This window comes from Sparus aurata, chromosome 8, assembly GCF_900880675.1.
Source record: "Sparus aurata chromosome 8, fSpaAur1.1, whole genome shotgun sequence".
Lineage (NCBI taxonomy): Eukaryota > Metazoa > Chordata > Actinopteri > Spariformes > Sparidae > Sparus > Sparus aurata.
In genome coordinates this window covers 30,912,806-30,925,929 of record NC_044194.1, presented here as the reverse complement: position 1 = coordinate 30,925,929, position 13,124 = coordinate 30,912,806, and the positions used below count along the sequence as shown (strand labels likewise).

Sequence of the window (13,124 nt, the reverse complement as noted above, 5' to 3'; positions counted from 1 at the left end):
CATAAGTTATATTTCCCAACATGGTGGTCTAAGTGCTCTCAGTGCAATAAATGTCTTGTGGAGAAATACTGAATAATTTATTTAATTATCAGATACTCCATTTTAAATATATGGAGGCTAAAAATCTTCCTATGACATATTTGTGTTGCTGAATTAATAATGTTTAATAAGGTTGCTACAAATCTGGTGAAAAAATATTATAAGAAAAAATGCAGGACTAGACCTCAGATTCCTTAATAGTAACTAAAGCCATGGTTACTTTGAAACATTGTTACCTGTATTTATGTACCTTGTGTTTTTCCTCACTGCCTTTGCTGTGCTTTGCTACATTTGATGGTATATGGAGTGCCACAGGAACAAGTCCTTAACCTGGAAATAAGTTGGCATTTTTGCACTTACTGAACTGAACTGGTCTGTAACACACCCAAGATTTTCATGCTTGGTTCTAGAACATAAAATCTATCCGTAAAGATCCCAAATATGAATTTTAAAACATTTATGTGTCTTAAAAAAGGTGTTTTTTACAGGCTATTGTTGGAAACTGTTCTTACTTTACTACTTGTAGATTGATCAAGTTATTGTAAAGTGTGTCAAGTATAGTGTTGCACGACTCTCAGTGGTGGTGACATGCAACTGTGATGCTTATAGCCTAACATTAGGCTACATTAGTTGCATTTACTCTAGTTGCATGAATAAAATGTGCGAGTATCATGAACTTGTGTTTCCCACCAGCCTTATTTTTTGCAATAATCCTAAATCCAATTCAACAATCCCATAGGCTTTTTCAAGGGAGCCAGGTAAATGCTAACTTCCAGGTTAGCTTACAACATTGTGTCAAAAACTACTACTGCTGCACTTCATACCTCCACCAACTATGCATCAGCAAGGGCAAGAAACCAACAGTGGGATTTGTGTCCTTTTATTATAACTGATACAGAATAAATTGTGGCACACCTGGAAGAACTTTGCTCTTTAGAATGGAATAGAATAGAATAGAATAGAATAGAATAGAATAGAATACAATAGAATAGAGTGCATTTCATTGTCATTGCACGGTGTACAATGAAATGTCAGTGCAATTCCTCAGAGGTCATGCAAATAAAAACAACAGCACACAGCAAATCGACAGACGAATCTAACTCATTCATGTACATTCATGTAAATAGGTCAGGTTAGCGCTACTAGTGCTGAAAAAACACTTAGAATACCTTTAAATTGTCTTAATATTGACTTTTTCCACATAACCTCAAGCTTAGTAATAAATTATGTAATTTTCTTTAAATAAATTACCCAAAATGAATGATTGTCCTGTGATCATAACTACTAATGCTCAAATATAATGGAAAAGATAGGAAAATTCCAATTGTAAGTGTATTTGTTGTTTGAAGTGTACATCAGCATGAAGCTGATTGAGAGCAAAAAGGCTTCACTCCTGACTTCTTGAACTTTTAAATCAGTTTCAACAAATAAAACGCCTGCTTGAACTGAATGCAGCATTAGTCCAACATGAGTTGCAATGAGTCACACCAAGAGTTTTGTGTTTTTCATGTTTTTCATTCCAGGAGGTAATCACTCAGTAACTGCTCTTAAAGGTCACCAATACACTGTTGCACAACAACAGAGCTGCACACTTGAAATGAGATGGGAGAGGAGAGAGGCAGGAGATAAAAATGCATGTGTTTCTCAGCTGAAGTCGTCTCTAACAGAAAAATTAAGCCAGTGGCCTGTTGAGTTACGCAAACATGTAACTGGATCAATGTGGCAGCAGTCGATGGCCTTGATAATTTACAAGCAGCAGCATAATGAACAGGCCTAATGATCTTTTGCTAGATGAGCTGATCAATAGCAGAATTAGTCATTCAAATTGACGCACAGCATATTGAGGCTACTTCTAATAAGCTCCTGAGTCTAAAAAGCTGACCCACTGTATATATATATATATATTCATTTGTGGACCACACTGGCACAACTAGTCTTCAACTGAGTTTCTGAGTTTTCTCATAGTTTCTTTTGCAATCGTGAATTTCATCACAATGCCATTTCCCTGTTATTGTTTATCTATCCGATTGAGATGGATAAGCATGGATGTTCTCAATTGGTTCACCATTTACGCTATCAATCATCATCACGTCATCAAATAAAAAGGAACACCGCTTTATTACCTAGCCACTAGCTGTGCTCTATAGGCTAACCGTACCAACCAGCTCCTTCCCTGCCAGGCTGCGCTGACACTGGAGGAGCAGCAACTTCACGGCTGGAATGTACAGTCGTGAAGGTGCTACATTTCGGGTGTAATGTACCATTAAAGGGAAGAATGCAACATTGAAATACATCAAAATGCAGGACTGTAATGGCCAAATCAGCAACAACAATGTAATGTTAACTAGTTAGCTAGCTAGCAAGTTAGCTAGTTAGTTGCCAAGAATCAGCAAACCTAGACAAAGAAAAGGAGCATGATAGATGGAAACTATCACTTCACCCGACCCATGTCCCAACAAGACTAAGGTTACGCTACCCCTAGACTTGAAAGCACAAAATACAGGGGTAGGGTTTGGAGGTAGGGTCAATAGGTGTGTCTGGATTTGGCCAGTGGCATCAATCGTTGCCTCAAGAAGAAATTAGTAGCTTGTCTGACACACAATACTGCTTCACTTTTGTGGTTCTTCAATATGTTGTCTTCATGCTATTCTGTTAAGATTTGGCTGCCTGTTTTTTTCCCACAGTAAAAAAACCAGCCTCCTCATAAATGGCCACTCTGATCCACCATTCATTACTCTGTGGTCAAGCACCCTTAATTGACCTTTTCTTTACCATCCAGGCAGCATAAACTAACTAACTCACCTTACTAAGAAAAGGCAGTTTGAAAAGTTTAAGGAGTCTTTCTCAGGAACAAATTTGGCCTCTTCAACTTCAACTTTTCCATTAAGTAGATCTGGCACGTCTCCACCATTTTTAACATTCCTGCAACAAGTGACTCTCAAACATTCAAGAGCCCTGGATTCAGCCACAACCTGTTGCTTAGGTAATGGATAAGTGGACTGGAATAAGTAGCCTTTATGTAACCACCCACTGCCTGTTCCCTGCTCTGTTCTCCCTCGTTGTGCTCCACCACTCTTTTCTCAGTTTAAATGAGCTTTCATCTTCTCATAGCGCTGTTATCAGCGTCATGGTTGGATGAAGTTCATTAATTTCCTCCTCCGCTGGTAAACAAGCACATTGTCTAATTATGAGCCATCACAGCTAATGAGCGCAAGCATCTCCATCTTAATGCACCAGGCGGCACCAAGACTTTCAGAGTTGTTCATCCTGTAAATGCTGATCAGCCTGTGAACAGCCAAGCAAGAGGGTTAATGGCTCGGAGGACACACACAGTTAGAAAAGCAAGTGGACTGACCATGTCTGAGTCTACTCCACGCTGCTCCGGCAGCAGGGGCTTCTCCTCTGTGAACTGCTGCTCCTTCATCCCCGCCATCCTGGACAGCAACCTGCAATCAGCATCGCAACACACACACGCACACACACACACACACACACATTTAAGGTTACACTATCATTTCATCATGCATCATGATACTGGCTGTGGTTGACCTTAAAAAAACAACATAAATCGCTTTTGCGGTGGTACTTATTTCTTACATGATGATGGCAGTTCAGTTCAATTAAATGGAATGAGGCAGTCCTTCATGGAGTCATTTCACAAACTCACATTGTGAAATTATGGAAGGAATCAGATTCCTGATTGAATGTTGTATTGAACTGAGATAGTTTCAGCAGCTGACAGATGAGACACTGACTGGAAACAGGAAATGGAATCAAGATAGAGGTGAGCTGAGGAGTTTTCTGGGAGTTAACATGAGAGAGAACCTCTAATGGTCTTCACACAGCACCACCCTGGTGAAGAAAGCTCAGACAAGGCTCTAAGCAACAAGGTGAAATTCTCATGCCAAGTTTGTGGATCGTGCAAGGCCCAGGACAGGTCAAATCTGCAGCGGGTGATTAAAACCACCTAACAATACTGGGCATCAGTGCATCAGTAATATCATTGAAGTAAGATGTATGCACAGAGACCAAAGGACACTAAAAGACAACACCCACCCAGCCATAGTCTGTTCACCCTGCTGCAGTCTGACAATAGATACAGAAGTATCTGCTGCCGTACCACCAGACTACAGAGCAGCTTCTTTCATCAGGCTGTGGGACTCCTGAGCTCATCCTCAACACTCCACCATGACCAGTTTATTTGTCTAACTTAACATGTATTAATTAGTCTGTATCATTTTGTCTTTATGTGTGTGTGTGTGTGTAGCTTAAAATATCTAATATTAATTAAATTGATATTATAAAAAAGCAACATATGTTACATACAGTAGTGATGCTTTAGATGTCAAGTTAGGCTAAATCATTTACAATATTACAGAGATGGGCTGTTTCTGTTACACAAAAAAGTAGGAGAGTGCTTTGCAACCTTGGTCATAACCATGTTTTACACACAATTCAGAGAAACATTGCTCTAAAGCAAAACTAGAGGTCAAAAACTCTGTAGGGTACCTTTAATATTCCTAGAAATTCAAAGAGTCTGTCTGGACACACAATACAGTAATAATTAAGTAAGTAAGCAATTTTTGTTATTTTCCTGCAGGCCTGAAATGAGTTAGATCCACTAAACAGCAACAACTAGAATGTTCATATCAGCCCCTGAGGGCAGAAATCCATAATGGAGAGAAGCAACAGAGAAGTTTAAACTGACCAGTGGTCTTTATTTCTTAAAAGTTCAGAGCACAGTATCTTCAGGGGGGCAGTTAAGTGATTTCCTTCTCTAATTTGCAGGATTATAAAGACGTACTCGAAATTTGAGTTGACATAAAAGCTCACTGACCGAGATTACTCTGTAAAAATTGGCGCTGAGAAGTACACAGGCTACTGCCCCAAAGATAACAAGAGGACTGAGGCTGTACAAAGGCCTAATTAAACTTTGAGGTCACAAACACACACAGCCAAAACACACAGTCACACACAAGGACACCGATGTACACTGATGCATCAAAACACACACACACACACACACAGTGGGGTCAGACTGTGTCTGTGCAATAACACTGCTCTATGATGACATCAGTTGACCAACGCTGAAACACAGGAGAACACAACACAAACATCACTCGACAAACACACACACACACACGCACACACATACAAGGTGACTCCATTTATATAAACACCCTAACCCAAACCCTTACCCTAAACTTTACTAAGACCTTAGAAATCAAATTTTTCCACATTAGGACCAGTCTTTGGTCCCCATAAGGACGATTGGTCCTGACATGATAAGTGTTTACACCAGAGACAGTCACCAATAGGTAACAAAAAAGCACGCACACACACACACAGACAATTTAAATGTAACTTCTAATAATATCCGTACATCTGATACTGAGGTACAATTGGACTCATTACTTCAAATTACCACCTTTCTTTTTACATTACACTCCCAGGGACTACTACTTTTAAGGAATAATGGGAGTAAATCTTCAGATAAGAAACACTGCCCAACAAATGACTGTAAATGATGGTAATTGCTCTGAAATACCTCCAACTGAACCTTTGATAAGAACTGTCTCCCTTCATTACTGCTGCTACACCTGTCAAGTTTTCAATTTTCAGCTAAAATTGAAACCAGCACAGATTTTACCACTCAAATTAAAAAGCAATTTGCAAAACCTTCTTTTAAGTAAACTCTGTGTGCACAAACAATGTTCTCAATGGTCGTGTTCATGTGTAGAGACCCTGGTGATACTACGTGCCAAGTTTCATGTTGTGTCGAGCCTTCTTAGTGTTTTAAAAATAGCGATTTTGATGCTAGCATAAATGTGCCCCTGCACACCACTTAAAATTAGCTTGCCCGAAAACGAAACTACGGTAAATCTTAAAAGTGCCTCTTTTGTCGTAATTATGCTTTTGCACGAAGGTTTGACTCATATTCAACCACAAATAAAGCCATGGTTGCTTTTTGGCGAGAGTTTCACTTTAACTCTCATTTTATTGCAGAGGTACTAATCAAATCATTAGTTGCTGTGAGGTTATTGTTTATACCTTAGCGAATGCTAGCCAGCAAGCAATCCAGTCGACGGATTTTTGTTTATATGTTCAGATTATATTAGAACTAGGGCTGTCAGTTTAACGTGTTAATTAGATTAATTAATTACACTGCAAATTAACGCGTTGTAAAAATTAACGCAATTAATTCTGAGATTCTGAGTGGCAATTCGAAGCACGAGCATTTTAAATTTGGCCCATTGAATGACCTGTAGGCTACTTGGCAGTGGCACGTCATGGTAGCACTAGCACCAAGGAACTTGTCCGGACGTGTTAGCCACTTCCCACCCGCGTCGCTAGTCAAAGCAGGGTGACAACAGACATGGATGCGACTCAGGGGAGCGAGGCGAGCACATCGTTGCTAGGGCCTTTGAACGGCAAGTTTATTTATAAAACGTACGAAGAAGGGGACTATCAACAAGAACGCGGTGCCTGTTGGCTTCTTGTTCTTGATTTTGCCTTATTTAGAGGCGTGTTATACTTCTACTATTCATTTTGAATTGCCATATTTAGTTAGCTTTGGTATTCATTTTGAATTGCTGTATTGAGTCAGCTTCAGTACGTATTTTGAATTGAGAGTCTGCTTAATTGCCTATTTGAGACTCACCCTTATTTTATTTCTGAATTTTATTTATTTAAGTGTATTTGTATTGCATTTTTGAATAATGCACCTGGCCTAATTGGTTTGCTGAGATGTGCTTGACCATTTTCTTTTGAATTTTATTTATGAAACGCACTTCACTAATAAAAATGTGGATTTCAGATCTTCTCTTCTTAGTGTATTCAATTGATTAGTCATGCAATACAATTTTGTAATGTCCTAGAATTCGAATTCTTTATTTGGGTACCTTTAGCAGATATGAGATTAAAATGCGAATAATTAGATTGATTAATTACAAATCCTGTAATTAATTAGATAATTTTTTTTAATTGCCTGACAGCCCTAATTAGAACCATTCTTTCTAATTTCTCCTAAAGAAAACTGTTGATGATCCAAAGGTACACTCAGACACGTAGCAGCACAAACATTTCTTTCACTTCCACTGAACTGCGGCAGTAAGAGACATCCAGAGGGAAATATCTCAAAACAATCTCTGTAGGTTAGACATTTTCTGGTGTTTGAGTAACTGACCCTTAAAGGTCTTGCAACACCTTGACAGTGGTATCAACAGTAAACACAACACCTCTCTGTATCTTCTCTTCTGTCTCATTCCAACACTTTTCTCTCTGTCCAAACTCATTTGTCCTCTACTGTTCTCTCTGTCCTCTTGCTGGCAGTTGTTCAGCATAATCAGTTTTTTTTTATCAGACACTCTTAAAGAGACAAACCCCAGATGCCACTTAACAGTCGCCCTTAAGTGTGTGTTTGTGTGTGTGACCCTAGAGTGTCAGAGCCACTACTTACAAGGGAAAATCAACCTTCAGAATTATACATCATCCCAAGACAGATTTTTTAATTAAAGCTCCACCTGTCAGAGAGAATATGTGACTCATCTGTGTCACTGCTGGGTAACGAGACACAAGGTGACTTTTGAGGCAGAGATGGAGTTGGTCTAGGTATCCAAATGAGCTGAATTCCACCTTGGTGCATATAGCTCCAAAGTAGGCAACGTGTTCAAATCATCCTGAAAAGCCTTGTTCATGCGTCCAACGCTTTTAAAAGGTTTTGAAAAGATCAAGGTTAAATTTAGATTTTAACCTGGATTGTTGTTTGTTGCCACTTGGGGGCAGCACGGCACATTAGCATATAATCACCAAATAAAGTTGATATGGTGAACATACTTACAAAACATTTCCTACCTACACAGAAGAGTTAAAATTTATTTAAAGATGTGTGCCTGCCATGTTTTAACTTATACCATGGTCTGGGTGAATACTCAGTTCTGATTGGCTAGAGGGTGTCAACGAAATTTTAATATATGGACACCTCTTGAACCCCACGAGTAGTTCCAGTAAATGAATGCACCATAGCCTTTTAAGATGGGTGGCATTAACATCAGCTGACTGAAGACACCTCCACGCTTGAAAAAAATATGAATATCTTAATTACAACAGAAAATGTAGTCCTGCATCTACATGTGAACGCCACAGGGTGGTGCTTGTAACAAACAAGTCTTACAAGATTTACATAAGAGTTACTGCTTGTGAAAAACGTTATAATTTAATTTCAAAACCCTGCAAAGATATGCGTTAATGGTCTTAATATTTTTCTCTTAGGCAAGTGACCATGGTATAAGCAGGGTAATGCTCGTCGAGGTGTCCATATCAGAAATCAATTTCTAAACCTACACCTAACCGTTCTGCAATCACACAGCAATGGTGTGGTACGCCTGCCGCTGGTGCGCTACATGTTGTTTTGGGAACGGTGATATACACGATTCCATTCCATTCAATCAACCCATTTAGTCATTTAGTGATGAGGATGTTTGATTAAAATGCCCTATAAGGCTGAGGGGAACTGAAGAGATGTTTATACAGTAGTTTCAACACGTTGGGTTTGTCACTTTGAGCATCCCAGCTGATTTGTCACATTAAAACCAGAATCAGTCCTGATTAACTAGCAACTCTTTTCAGCATAACTTGTCAGTTTTTATGTTGTCATTGCTGTTTCAGACGTGTTACTATCTTCATAAGAGATTCTCTGAAAGAAACTTTGAAAGAATCAGTGCCTGCCTGTTTTTTTGTTGTTGTTTTACATCAAAATTGACAGTAAAAAGTCAAATACGAAGTCATGCTGTCCCAGGTCTGCTGTCAACGCACACGCCATTCGAACTTGAGAATAGACCTAATGGTTTTATTTTCTTCCTCTCGACTATCTTTTGTCTCCTTCCCCTCGCCCTACCTTGCTCTGTTGCTCCCATCGTGACCAGTTTATTAAATGGGTGAGAGTGACCTTTCTGAGGCCACTGGAATGGAGCCATGAGGAGTATTAATATGAGAAGAGAACAAACAACACCACCTCTCTTCCTCCTGTTCACTCACTTCATCACTGCCTGCCTGCTGTTTTCCTCTGTCATCATCACTCTCCTTGTTCATCACCACTTCCGTGACCTTTTATCCCTTCATAGAAATAACAAATGTTCATATTGGTATAGCACAGAATTACCCGTTGCAAATCTCAGTAAAACATTTTTTAACAATGGCATCAGGCTTTAGTAGATGAAAGTTGGCTTCTTATTTCGAGTCAGCAACTGCCACATTTATGAGCAAAAATTACAACTGTACCTGACAAATGTATTAGCTGTAGCAAGCTAGCTAGCTATTAAGCTAACATTAGCTCCATGATATGTTTGAGGATAAGGACTAACTATCCGTGACAACAGGCAGCGTTCTCACTTTAATGACAGGCAGTCGTTAAAGTGAGCTCCACTTATACCAGCTGCAACATTAACATTAACATACATTAATGTATCACTTATAATACAGTAATATATACTATTCTGAAATGGGCCATGTTGCACTTTTACTTTTGGTACTTTTTGTATTATATTTTGAAATCTTTTTCCACCTCTGGCCTAAGCATCATCATGGCAGCAACTGTTCCACCCGCTTGCTGATTGATCAGCAACATGGGGTATGATGTAAAAGGAAAATGGCTGCCTTGCGTATGGTCTGTAGTGGATATTTTAGCTATTGTTTTGTTTTTTCAAAATAAGCTAGTAAGATGATGAACAATCTTGCATTTGCGGCTCATGTTAGAGCAGACAGAATACTGTCTTACCTTACAGATCACATTTTCATTAACACAGAAAAAAACAGCCAGAGAGAGCAGATTTTTTCACATTATGTATAAAGGCAATCAACAAATACTGGTTCCCAGCTGACTTTCTACTGTATACAACTGTGTCACAGTTAATATAATTATAGATTGAAGAAAAAAAAAAAATATATATATATATATATATATATATATATATATATATATATATATATATATATATATATATATATATATACATATATACATATATATATACATATACATATATACATATATATATACATATATACATATATATTCATATATATACACATATATATATATAGAGATATATAGATATATATATGTACATATATATATATATAGAGATATATAGATATATAATATGTACATATATATATATTAGAGATATATATATATATATAATATATATTAAAAAAAATAATGTAATGTCATATATCTATATATATATCTCTTATCTATATATCTCTATATATCTATCTCTATCTCTCTCTCTCTCTCTCTCCTCTCTCTCTCTCTCTCCCCCTCTCTGTCTCCTTCTCTTCTCTCTCTCTCTCTCTCTCTCTATCTCTCTCTTCTCTCTCTCTCTCCCTCTCCTCTCTCCCTCTCTTTTTCTCTTTCTCTCTCTCTCTCTCCCTCTCTTTTTCTCTTTCTCTCTCTCTCTCTCTCTCTCTCTCTCTCTCTCTCTCTCTCTCTCTCTCTCTCTCTCTCTCTCTCTCTCTATCCCTCTCTCTCTCTCTCCTATCTCTATATATATATAGCCATGAGGAGATAAGTAACAAATGAACAACATGTATATATATGTTATACGATCTGCTGTACTAGACTGGAAATCCGTTTGGATTAGTGTTGCTGAAGTATTTACATTTGTATGTAAAGAGGACAATGATACATTGGAATTCATGTAATGTCACATGTGCTGCTCGTGTAATTTGTTATTGCACTTTACTGTCAAAAGAAAGGAAAGGAAAGGACAAAGGAAACAACCTGAAACAATAAAAAGTGAGAGCGACACATTTTATCGATTCAGGTGGAAACAATAAAAGACAGTGTCAGAGAGATCACCTCAATGTGCATCAGAAAGTCTGTGAACTGTGCAAAGCTGCAATAAAAAATGGAAAACCAGATGATTAACAGCAGCAGTCACAGCCAAAATGTCCAAACAGACAAGGAGAAGAACTCCACCTACTGACACTCAAACTTCTTTGACAGATTATTCAAAGAATATAAACACAACACTGCCCACATTTCATAAAACAGAGAGCACAGCAGTGAGCTTTGAGCATGAAAGATGTTAAAAGGAAGTAAAAAGGATTATCTCATTATCCTCATTTCACCTCAATAAACCCTTGTTTTTCCCTCCTCGGATTTCTTATATAACCGCTTCTATTGCTTTACATTTGTGCCTCCAGGACCATCTGTGTACATCATACTAGCTCGTCTCTACATTTGCATTCCTTTGAAAACATTTTCCTCCCGAGAGCTTGTGTGTTTACGAAACTATTTACACAAAAATGTACACAAAACCCCATGACACCGAATCCAGTATGTATTGTACTGTACATTATACATGCATGTCAACAGAAATACAGAAATTGATTTGGTGTCATGTCACATAATAAACTTTCAATATATATATATATAAAAGTCCAATATTCACTATTCTTTTAGCTCTGTTTTGCTCTTAGAAGAGATATCTGGCTCAGCAACACAGTTAGCTGCCTGAAGGTCGCTAACTGTGTTGCTGTCTGGAGCTCAACAGATCATAGTCAGCTCATCAAAGCATTTTATTTTTTATTTTTTTTTACTGAAAACACTCTCTACTGCCTCTGAAAATGAAGTTGCTGAGAATACATTTTGCAGCATATAGAACAAAAGTTCACTCAGTTCATCATCCTTGTTAACATAAAATATGAATAAGTGCAACTTTAAAGGTAAAAGTCTTAACAAATACTGACAAAAGAATTGCTTTACAAAGCGAGCCTATTCCCACAGCGCGAGTCGGGGGGTGGTTGGGACCGCTGGATGTGTCATTGGTGGGACTGTCCTTCCTAAGACGCCGAAGAAGGCTTGAATCCCGTTTGTGACTGAGAATCCAGATTGATTTGTTTTTAAGTTCTATTACACAAGTAAGCCAACCGAAATGAATGTGTAATGTGCTCGCGTCACTTATGTAACTTCCGTTATGTAAGTTAGTCATTTTAACCCAAAGTATGATATTTTTCCTAAACCTAACCAAGTAGTTTTGATGAAACCTAAGAAACAGTAAACATTTCACAATGTTAACCGTGGCGACGAAGGTGTGCTACACCTGTAGCTAGTACCCTTCAGTGCTCATGCACAGCGGGCCATGTTGTTTTGGGAGTGGTCATATATATGTATATATGTTATAGTCATCAACTGTTAACCTATTAAGTCATTTAGGTATAAAGACCTGTTGGCAAAATATCAATTTTGTGTAGCTCAGAGAATAACTGTGTTATTTCAACCAAGGCGTTATGTCTGCTGTTCTTGCCTTGGCATTCTTGCTTGTATAACTCTGTCTCTGCCTCTTTTTGTGATGTTTTTTTAATTTGTCCCCGCTGTTTGACAGCCAGTTTGTCCACATTCCTTCTACTCTACATGCTCCCTGTCCGTCTTTTTTGCCACTCCAGCACTTCTCTGTAACCTTTTCCGTCGCTCCCAATTCGTTCTCTCTCACTCCATCTCATCCTCCCATCTCTCTGTTTCCTCTTTCCTCATTCCACCCCATCTCATCTCTCTCTTTCTCACCATCTCTATTCATTCTGACATGCTTATGTAAGGCAGCTGCTTGTGAAATCAATTACCATTGCATTACACCAGCTATATTTGGCCTCATGACGCCACTGCTGCTGGAAAGATACCGGTGCTGTCCTCCTTTGATTTAATGCTTGATGTGGTGTGCCATTATGGTGTTCTTCTAGTTTCTTGAGGTTGACAAAATCATCAGTTTGTCTTCTGTCCATGTATCAGCGTGTGTGTTAATGTTGTTCAAAGATAAGTATTTTTTAGCCTTTGGTCGGTCAGTCAGCCTCTTGATCATTTGGTCTGCAGTCAAATTTCGGTTCATGTTCTGATACCATTTGGTGAGAGTGCACATGATTCCTTGAGGATGATTCCAAAGAATTTAAGGGACTATAACGTTTCATTTATTTTGGAATTTGTAGACCTTTTGTCCAGCAGCTCCACCAAGTCAAAATTTTCGCTTGACAGATACTATCATGACATTTGGTAGAGGACATTGCTTCACATGAATCTTAGACAGTCC

At 38.4% G+C, this 13,124-nt stretch overlaps 1 protein-coding gene across 5 annotated transcripts in view; it reads right to left on the bottom strand.

The window, feature by feature from the left end:
• Positions 1-13,124, bottom strand: part of ndrg4 (NDRG family member 4) — a 69,944-nt gene that overhangs the window by 35,092 nt on the left and 21,728 nt on the right. For all 5 annotated transcript variants that reach the window (XM_030426413.1, XM_030426414.1, XM_030426415.1 and 2 more), the window contains one exon: positions 3,395-3,485. In XM_030426413.1, the coding sequence (XP_030282273.1) occupies positions 3,395-3,485 (91 nt within the window). The remainder of the gene's footprint in view (positions 1-3,394; positions 3,486-13,124) is intronic.